The 11,317-nt window shown below is 42.4% G+C and overlaps 1 protein-coding gene across 1 annotated transcript in view; it reads left to right on the top strand.

Moving 5' to 3' along the window:
- The first annotated feature begins 1,139 nt into the window (after positions 1-1,139).
- Positions 1,140-11,317, top strand: part of MMRN2 (multimerin 2) — a 48,326-nt gene continuing 38,148 nt past the window's right edge. The window contains exon 1 of the mRNA XM_040320528.1: positions 1,140-1,617. Within this exon, the coding sequence (XP_040176462.1) occupies positions 1,331-1,617 (287 nt within the window). The 5' untranslated portion in view covers positions 1,140-1,330. The remainder of the gene's footprint in view (positions 1,618-11,317) is intronic.

The raw sequence follows: 11,317 nt of genomic DNA, 5'->3' as shown, positions 1-11,317 counted from the left end.
AATCCAAAGGAGGGGGCGAGCACGACACTCCACACCAGGGAAAAGCCTTGCAAAGTGTCGCATTACTGTGTGGAGTTACAGACAGAAGAACAGGAAGTGAGGATTTCTTAGAAGAAATAAGGACATTTAAAAGCAAAATCGAAGGATGAGGTAAGTGAAGGAGGACTGCACTAAGGTAAAGGAAGCTATTTAGGGAAAAAATGTTTTACCTTTACAACCCCTTGAAGGGATTCCTCCTTTGCACTGGTGGCCGCTAATAAGAGGTAATGAAGAGGGGTGCTCCAGCATATTTAGGGTGCAACATGTTACTAAAGAGCACTTGCCTGAACCTCCCAAATCCCCCTCATGACAGCGGGCGGAGGATCTTCTTCCAGCACCCGCTGTCACAATTTAAAAAGATTGCGGTTGTGTGAGGCTCCGCCCACACAGCCACATCATTCAGTCACAGTGATCTGTGAATGAATTAACTACAGGTCCCATCTTACACCGTGGCAGGTTGCTTGTGGTTTTCAATTAATTCTATTTTCCTGAAAATCAGTAGCTATCTGCCTGTATGGGAGGTATGGACAGACAGCTGTACTGAGTCTGCAGGCGGCTGACATTACACCTGCTGATCACAGGTGTAATGCTCTGCAGGCTACTGAAAGATAAAATAATCAATGCACTTTTTTTACCTTTGAACATTTATTATTTTTATTAAGTTATCCTTTAACAATAAGATTAGTAACAAGTATTTAGCACCACAATTCTAATAAACACAGAAGTATTCGAGTACTGTTGTAGTTCTGTAGAGCATAGATATGCATAGACTAGATTCTTTTCTTTGCTTCGTTTCCCAGATTACCAATAATATAGCACAACATTACATAGATATGTTTGTGTAATGCAATGGTTTAAGGAGACCTAATGTAAACTTTACAATATTTGCTCTCCCTTAAACTAACATCCTTTTCCTCCCAGTAACAGCAGCTCTGTCTTACACAGGCCAGGCATAGGGGCTCTGATAAGGCTGTGTTCCTGAGCGCAGACTCCTTGTGTAGGCTGCCAGCAGTTTAGCTTCCTTTAAAAAAAAATATTCCTTTTTTTTTCCCTCTGCAGGCTCTCCTCAATAAGTTTAGTGCTCACCACACAGGAACAGGCCCTCACATTGTCTGCTGACCTTTCACATTTCCACAGTAGCTGGGAGGGATTGTGCGTTTTTTCCGTTCTTTGTTAAAAAAGTTCCCCCACCCCTAGTTTTAAACTTGAAGGCAGTTCAAAGGGGTTTCTTAAAGACTCTCAGTAAGCACTTAGAAGCTGAAGCAGATCTGTGTGTGGAGAATAGAGGACCATGGCAAAAAGGCTGTGTGCTTTAATAAGTCTTCTTGGGCTGATCAGTTTGGTCACCACTAATTTGGTCAAGCCGCATATCTATACCGCTGGATCTTCCCATATAGCCTCAACACTTGAAGTCCATGGGATATCTACCTTTGTTCATGGTCTACCTGGGCATGAGGACACAATTGAGAGCAAGGATGTTTTACACCATGGAAATAGGCATTCACCGAAAACGAACTTACCTGACAGCCAGGGGACAAATTCTTCTCCTTTGACAGGACCACCTAAACCAAAAAGAGGGTAAGTGACATTCTTAGTAAATCAGGATATTACATTTTTTATTAATTAAGTAGATGATAATCACTTAGCAAATTGAATGCTTGTAAATAAGGTGAACCTGCTTTCAGTTTGAAAGCCTTAACTATATGCAACAAAAACAAATGGATTTTTCCTAGCACATTGGGTATTCAAAGGGTGCACAGGTTCACATTAATTATGAATATTGAGTTTATGTGTGTATATATATATATATATATATATATATATGATACATTGACTGGAAATAAAGTTTGTTAATACTACTTAACAACTAAGACAGCATCTAAAGACATATTTGGTCCAGTTGACATAGAGTGAAAAGGAAAGCTGATACATTGTTATAATATTATAAGGCAGGGGTGCCCAACCTTTTGAAGAGCGAGGGCCACCTAAGTGACTTGGTAACTGGTCGCAGGCCACATTGAGCAGAGTGGGTGCATGGCAGCCCACTCTACTCTATAGAGTCCACTCTACTTTTCTTTATTTTTTTTTGGAGGTCGGCGTTTGTAAACGGACACAAGTCAATTTACATCTGCTACTCCTTATGGGCCGTACACACGACCGAACATGTCTGCTGAAACTGGTCCGCGGACCAGTTTCAGCAGACATGTTCGGTCGTGTGTAGGCCCGAGCGGACAGGATTCCAGCAAACATTTGCCCGCCGGGCCTTTTTCCAGCGGGCAAATATTTCTGGACTTGTTTTAAAACAGCCCGCTGAAATCCTGCCCGCTCGGACATGTTCGGTCGTCTGTACAGACCTACCGTACATGTCCGAGCGCCCGCCAACCCTCGCATGCGTCGAATGACTTTGACGCATGCGTGGAAGCATTGAACTGGCAGGGCCGCCCACATCGTCGCGGCGACAGCGCGGACACGCCCCGCGTATTGTTTACGCGTGGATTTCTGTATGATGGTGAGTACAGCCACCATACAGAAATCCCCGGGCAGACATGTACGGTGAAAACGGTCCGACGGACCGGTTTCATCGTACATGTTTGCTCTTCTGTACCCGGCCTAAGAGGTGAATGGAGGGTCCAACTGGGTCAGACTGACTGTGTGAAAGGGGCCTATGGCTCAGTGCAGGTAACCCTCAGGTGCACTGCTCTGCACCTGCGGATCAGTTTGAAAGCAGCCCAGTAAAACTGTGATTATAGTAATAACCTTACCTTTAATAACAGTATTCTATTCCATCCCAGAGCAGGAGGTCGTGGGCCACATCAGAGGGCTCCACGGGCCACATGTGGCCTCCGGGCCACTGGTTGGGCACCCCTGTTATAAGGCATCACATAAATGCACTGACTTAGGTCTAAGGCTACAATTTTCCTTTTGTGATGTATGTGGGACATTTGTACCCTTACATAGTTAAGAAACACCTTGATTACTTGTAATTGAAAATGATGTCATCATTGACAGTTATAAATTCACTTCAGAGTTCACATCAAGCATAACTGGGACAAATGGACGTTACAAATCTTTTAAAATAACTGCAAGAGCAACAGGTAGTTTTTTAATATTTATATACACACATATATATATATATATATATATATATATATATATATATATATATATATATATATATATATATATATATATATATATATAATCGTTTTATTTTTTAATTTTTTATAAAAAATATAAACTTACATGTTTCTATACATTGACATGCTTGTGTTAGTCTATTTAACAAAGAACTGAGCAACTTACAATAATGTAAACTCATTTTTCTAACTTATAATTTTTAAATTAAACAGAAAAAAGTTATAATTGCAACTGGAATAGAAATTAATAATAGAAGTGACATTCCCTAAACTTTGGATGAAATTCAGTGACATTCCAGAACTGTGTTGCCATTTCCGGGATTTGCCTAATCTTCCTTTGCAGAAGAGGGCTGATAGAAATGAAGTATAGCTCTGCCTTTGAGTTTCTTTCCAGTAAAAATGCATTATATGTATAATTTTTACTAACTACACAGTTAAAAACCATAATAATGTGCCTTTTTATTCTTTCCCTGATAGCTTTCAAATTTGTTCTATTTAGAAATGTTTAGATGCAAAACCTTAAAGCCCTGTACACACGATCGGTTTGTCTGATGAAAACGGACCGATGGACCGTTTTCAACGGACAAACCGATCGTGTGTGGGCCCTATCAGTTTGTTTTCCATCGGTGAAAAAAAATAGAACGTGTTTTAAAATTTTCCTATGGATAAAAAACTGAAAGAAAAAAACGATCGTCTGTGTGGAACTCCATCGGAGAAAAATCCACGCATTTTCAGAATCAAGTCGACACATGCTCGGAAGCTTTGAACTTCATTCTTCTCAGCACGTCAAAGTGTTTTACGTCACCGCGTTGGACACGGACAGATTTTTGACTGATGGTGTGTAGGCAAGACTGATGAAAGTCAGCTTCATCGCATATCCGAAGAAAAACTCCATCGGATTAGATTCCATCAGATATCCGATCGTGTGTACAGGGCATAACATTTGGGGGAATTACATTTTTGCTTGCTAATGCAATAGATTCAAGTAGTTCTTAAAGTGGAACTTTAGGTCAAAAACAAAAAAGGGGCGAACAGGTAGGAATTTTAATGCAGAAGAGACATGCTTGGAATCTAAAAGAACATGTGCATGAGTATGCGCAGGACTACCGTCATCCCCACCTAGCCAATGAAAGCACCTAGTAATTGAGACCCAGAAGCCAGAAGTCTGAAGATGTCAGCAGCCAGGGGGGAGGAGCAGCTCAGGCATACCACATCGCTGGAGCTGTGATGAGTATAGTTCTGCTTTAATGTGGAACTAAACCCCCTGTTTAATAGTTTAAAAAAGTTACATTCCCAGCATGCCAGGAATGCTAACTGTCAAATTTTCTTGTGCTGTCAACCAAACTGTCAAACCATCAAATGGTTGGTGTCATAACTCATCACAGGTGCAGCACTATGGCAGTTCAAGATCAAACAGAGGCCACATGGCAGCTTCCTTGGCTTAAACGGATAGGAGGGTTTTGTTTCGCTTTCAGCGCACCACTTTAAAATTGAGTTGCTATGGCTGCAAAAAATTCTAAAAGAATTACTGACAGTTCACAAATGAGCAAACTGACTGTAGTTAAGGCCAATTTTGACTTGGGGTACAGAGACACGCTGGTGCTCAGAGTAAAGGGTAAGGCATGTTTATGGGTCATGGTTTCTAGAACAGTGTTTCTCAACTCCAGTCCTCGGGGCGCACCAACAGGTCATGTTTTCAGGATTTCCCTCAGATCAAACTGCTGTGGTAATTACTAAGGCAGTGAAACTGATAAAATCACCTGTGCACAATAATGGAAAGCCTGAAAACAAGACCTGTTGGTGCGCCCCGAGGACTGGAGTTGAGAAACACTGTTCTAGAACAATGTCAGCTGTGGCTGCACAGATTCGTTGGTTGTTAGGACGCAGGCCACCAGCATTCAGGCAACCAATGATGCAGGGCTTATCATTGACATTGGGCAGGGCCGATGGGAATGCTAAGACACTAGTACCTCATCCTTTGTAATTGACAGCTAATGGCAGTTGGTGGATTTCATAATCACTATTGGGCTGTCTAGTAGCTATGGGATCCATCCACTGCATCTGATGGGCAACTAGTCTCTCAGCCTCCTTTGAGGCTTTGCAAACTCAACAGTGGAGCAGATATTTTCCAAGAAGGGAGGGTAGCACCCATCCTCATATAAGATCTGGGATCAGACGACATTGGTGTGTGTGTTTAGCTCTTGTAGTAATACAAATCCCAGCACAACAAAGCACAAATCCTTGTACTTACAGTTCTACATAACCAATAAATTGAAATAGTTCTGGAGTGCCAGACAAAGTATAAAAGAACAAGTTAAATGTGTAGGAATCCACTTTACTGAAAACATGAAAGTACCCATGCTTCATGGCTCAGACCTCGTACACACGACCGTTTTCCTCGACAGAATCCATCGAGAAACTTGGTGGCAGAGCTTTTTTGCCGCGGAAAACGGTCGTGTGTATGTTTTACATCGAGAAAACTGTCGTGGAACTCGATGAGAAAAAAAAGAGAAGTTCTCTTTTTCCTCGTTGGGAGTCTCAATTTCCTCGTCGTGTTCCTCGTCGGGCTAGTTTTCGATGAGAAACACGTTTGCGTTTATGCTTAGAAACCCGCACATCCTCAGAAGAGTGGCGCCAGTGGAATTAAACTTCCCCTTTATAGTGCCGTTGTACGTGTTTTACGTCACCGCGTTTGAGAACGACGAGATTTTGTCTTGACAGTGTATACGCAAAGAAAGCTTTTCAAGATTCTCGACAAGCCTAACAAGGAACTCGTCGAGGAAAACAACGTTTTATTTACGACGAGTTCCTCGGCTGTGTGTACGAGGCCTTACAGTAGAGCAATGGTCAAACAATCTGGTGGACCTGATGGTAACCTCTGATAGACTAGTTCTCCATCAGGTCCACATTCTTTTTAATTGACAGTGGTTGGGAATCGCAAAAGTCGGCCCTGACATTCTGCCACTGTGGGTCTTGCTGTGGGACCATAATAAAGGGCCCGGGATTAGTGGGAAGGGCCGAGGCCCAGAGGGAAGAGCCCTTCATGATTTCTTGAACCGGGGCCCTGAAGATTCTGGTTATGCCTCTGACTTTAGGTCTCAGTTGGACATTAATGCGACTCAATAGCACTCAATTTTGTTACCAGTGGTTTAGACATTAATGACTGTGTGTTGATTTTTTTTGGGGGGGACAGCAAATTTACACTGTTATACAAGCTGTACACTAACTACTTTACATTGTAGCAAAGTGTCATTTTTTTAGTGGTGTCACATGAAAAGATATAATAAAATATTTACAAAAAATGTGAGGGGTGTACTCCCTTTTGTGAGATACTGTATGTAGCCTCAGCTACATACAGTAGACAGTTCTGGGTTCCTACAGTGAGACAGGGACTTCCTGTTGCTCAGCCATTCACATGAAGCTTTGTATTCTCTTATGTGAATACCTCTGAATGGCTAAGGTGGAGAAGCATTCGGATGATGTGACAATCTCCTCTTTAGAGGAAGCATTGTATTTATTCATAGAATACAAAGCTTCCAGTGAATGGCTGAGCAATGCCCAGCAGACTCTCTATTTTGTTCTAAGAGGGAGACTGGAAGTTCCCAATTCACTGCTGGAACACAGAGCCATTTACTGTATGTAGCTGATGCCCTGCAAGAATACTTGGTAATGCAGAAAACAAATTGTTCTGACCAGCTTGGCCCAAACAGCCTATTTTAAGGGACAACAAATGTGTCGATTCCCCTTTAATTAAATAAAAAGATATTCCACTTCAATGATTTCTTCAATGCAACATGCAATATAATGCGCCAAAAAAATTTGCCTAAAAATGCTCCAAAAATAAATGTATACAGTTATGTCCATCACTTTTGTGATCCACCTGATGTGAAATCACAGATTTTATTGGTGAATTATCACCAATTTACTGTTTGGAATTCCCCACAACTCAACATACACATAGAGAACACAGAACCTCTATAGTGTAAAATGGCAACCTTTGTGCCTGCTCAATTTTAGATTGCATAATCGGGTCAATTTGTACCTGGCACTCAACATGTTTCGTCATGTGTGGCTTCACATTTTTCATCACTCTTTACTCCTCTAGTACTATAACACAAGTCTCTTAACTGGCAGAAAGCCAATTTCTAAGACCCTTTTCACACTGGGGCGGTGGGTCCATAAGCGGTAAAGCACTGCTAGTTTTAGCGGCGCTTTACCGTTGTTTTAAAAGCACTTTTCAGATGCTAGCAGGGTACTTTTAACCCCCGCTAGCAGCCGAAGAAAGGGTTAAAAGCGCCCGTGTTGCGGCGCTTCCGAAGTGCTTTACAGTCACTTCAGAAGTACTGCCCATACAGAACTCCTACACTGCCCAAAGATGCTGCTTGCAGGACTTTTTTTTCTGTCCCGCAAGCGCACCGCCCCAGTGTGAAGGCACATTGGGGAGACATGAGAGGCAGTTTTCAGATACTTTACAAGTGCTATTATTAGCGCTAAAACAGCTAAAAACTGCCTCAGTGTGAAGAGGGTCTTGCAATAAATTGTGGTGCTTAAAGTGGAGTTCCACCCATTTTTTTATGTTTGTCTGTGCTGCATGCCCTAATCTCATAGGGCCAGATTCACAGAAAAAGTACGCCGGAGTATCTGCTGATACTCCGGCGTACTTTCAAATTTGCCGCGTCGTATATTTATTTGTAATTCACAAACAAAGATACGACGGCTTTTGGCTAAGATCCGACAGGCGTACGGCTTCGTACACCTTCGGATCGTAGGTGTAATTCTCCGGCGGCCGCTGGGTGGAGTTTGCGTCGTTTTCCAGCGTCGGGTATGCAAATTAGCTGTTTACGGCGATCCACGAAGGTACGCGGGTTCGTCGCATTCTCTTACGTCGTCGCTAGTCGGTTTTTCCCGTCGCAATCTTAAGCCTGCTATTTCATGGCTTAGATTTAGACCAGCCATGTTAAAGTATGGCCGTCGTTCCCGCGTCGAATTTCAATTTTTTTTTTTTGCGTAAGACGTCCGGGAATACGAAAAGTACGTTACACACGTCGCCGTTCAAAAAAACACGTCGGGGCACTGTAATTTCGCGCAAAGCACGGCGGGAAATTTCCTAACGGAGCATGTGCAGAACGTTCGGCGCGGGAACGCGCCTAATTTAAATGGTACACGCCCCATTTGAATTAGGCGGGCTTGCGCCGGACGGCTTTACGCTACGCCGCCGCAAGTTTACAGGCAAGTGCTTTGTGAATCAAGCACTTACGCCGAAAACTTGCGGCGGCGTAACGTAAAGGGGATACGTTACGCCGCCGTAAGTATTTGTGAATCTGGCCCATAGTGTTCAGAATGGACAATTTTTATTTATTTTGTTGCTTGTAAATACCTTTATTTTGTAGTCCTTCATTACTTCCTCCTCCTTATTAGCCTAGGCAATTAAGTCACAAGGCTATTTGCAAGGGTTTCTGGGATAGGCATCATGTATCCCAGTAGTCCTTGCAAATAGCCTATTTGCATAGAGAAGGGGCGGCAACTTCCTCTGACACTCCCATTGCTATGGAAACCTGACTGAAACCTATTACATTGCTTGTGCAGCACTGAGCATGTGTGAAATCTGCAAGGCTGAAATCCAGGAAGTCATACAGTCTGGCTTCATGATGCCCACACTTAAGATGGCCACGGTCTATTTCTAGATTATAAACTAACTAAATGCTCTAACAACCTAACAAAACGGACCTTAGTTTACAGACTAACTTTACTAGGCTACATTAAGCTTGTGTATTACAGGGGTATTTATATTTAAAAAGTGAAATTGTGGGTGGAACTCCCCTTTAAAGTGCAAGTTTAATGACAAATGAAAATAAAAAATCAGCACAGAGGCCATTACTTACAATTCCTTGTGCTGCTGGCTTCTCTAGCTGAAATCCTCTTCTGTCAATCCCCATCTATTCCCAGCGCCACAATCTTCCCCAAGCCGATGTAGCTGTGACAGGCCTCAAGAGTGCCAGACTATGCCCAACCTTTCAACCCATCTCCCCTATTAACAGAAGCTGTACTATAGCTTCTATGAATGAAACACAATATATGAATGGAAAATAGGTGGATGATTGAAAGGTCCGCCCCCTCCATTCATAAGTGATGTTTCATTCATAGAAGCTATAGGATGGCTTATTTGAATGGTTGAGTTGAGCAGAAAGGGCAGGCATTGTCAGGCACTCTTGATGAGGTTCTTCTAGCCCTTGCCAAACCTGAAGAAATGTTAAAAGGAACTTCACAATTGACCAAACAAATATATAGATTTTACGTTTGGGATGGGGGTTAATGAAAAAATAGCAATTGCACCCAAAACTAGAACTATTGCCAAGTTGTTGTTTTTTGCTGTCTGTATCTCTTTTGGTGGATTTACCTATTTAGAACCCTACAGTCTGGATATAGAGGACCGGTCACCCCCCTAAAAAAAAAAAAACTAAAGTTAAAACTCAACACCAGGATATTAGCAACTTTGCATCCCACTCCCTCTAACGAACCGCTGGTTTGAAAAAAAAAATACTATTCTAATGCCCTTTTTACTTACCTAAAGCCACACTCACATAAGGCTGCCAGCATGACCCTTCTCTTTTTTTTTTGGTTTACTCCTGGAGGGCATTCTTCGGGTGTCCATTTTAAGGCAACTCTTCTAGTTGCCAGGTCCTCCCTCATAGGCTACAGTGGATTGTGCCCAAGGTGATAACAGGCAGGGGGAAATGCCTTGCCCCTACGGCAGGAAATTAGCTTAGCTTATAGAGGAAATTGGCACTTTGATCCATTACACTGCAGGGTGGATTTAGAAGAGGTGTCTGGAACCAAGACTAAGGAGTATGGTAAATCATGCACAATGCACTCAATTTCATTTTTAAAAGAGGACCTTAATTTATCCTAAATAATAATAATAAAAAAAAGCTATCCTGCTATATTGTACACTCACAACACACACAATAAAAAGCAGTTATACATTAGACCCTAATCACACTAGACACAGGTATCCTCAGGTTTGGGAATAATTGTAAGGTTTATTTAAAGTTGTAAAGATTTTAAGTGTATTATTATTATTATTATTATTTTTTAATCTGTGATTTTAACTATTTCACAAAAATGCACAATATTAAAATTCTAAGGGCCAGATTCTCAAAGGCGTTACGAGGGCGCAACACCATTAGCACCGTCGTAACACCTCATCTGGCCCCGGGTATCTATGCGACTGATTCTCAGAATCAGTTGCGCATAGGTACCCATTAGATCTGACATGCGTAAGGCTGTTACGCTGTCAGATCTTAAATGTATTTTTTTTTCCCGCCGCTAGGTGTCGCATCGTCGCTTTTCCCCGTCGTCTATGCAAATGAGGTAAGTACGGCGATTCACGAACATACGCGAGGTCGACGCAGCGAATTAACGTCGTTTGCGTAGCGTACCCGACGCGTAAGGTTGCCCCTGCTAATTAGCAGGCGCAACCAATGTTAACGATGGCCGTCGTTCCCGTGTCGAATTCAATCTAAATTACGTCGTTTGCGTAAGATGTCCGTGAATGGCGCTGGACGCCATTTACGTATACATCTAGGCAAATGACGTCGGGGCGACGTCATTTAGCACAATGCACGTCGGGTAATTTACCCGACGGAGCATGCGCAGTACGCTCGGCGCGGGAGCGCGCCTAATTTAAATGGTGCCCGCCCCATTTGAATTGGGCGGGCTTGCGACGAGCAATCTAACGCTACACCGCCGCAAGTTTACAGGTAAGTGTTCTGAGAATCAGGATGTAAACCTGTAGACCTGCGGCGGTGTAACGTAGATCTCATATATTCCGCTGCCCAGGAGCAGCGCGAATGTATGAGAATCTGGCCCTAAATATTTATTATTTAACTTATTATTATGCTTAATTATTTAAATGATTCTTTTTAGCTTATTAAATTGATTGAGATTATGTTGCACTGATGGGGGATTTGGGTTTTTATAACAGATATCACTAGGCTGGTGGATTTGTGGTGGCTGCATCGTGAACAATTTTTTTGGGGGGTTTCTGCTATTTTTTATTATTCATTATTAACGAGTCAGATAATCTCTATGAATTCACGTGACCCACTTTCCTCTGTGTATTATCATCTCTTCTGTTGCCA

The sequence above is a fragment of the Rana temporaria genome, chromosome 8, assembly GCF_905171775.1.
Source record: "Rana temporaria chromosome 8, aRanTem1.1, whole genome shotgun sequence".
Lineage (NCBI taxonomy): Eukaryota > Metazoa > Chordata > Amphibia > Anura > Ranidae > Rana > Rana temporaria.
The sequence above is the reverse complement of the archived record's forward strand: the minus strand, read 5'-3'. Positions and strand labels throughout refer to the sequence as shown.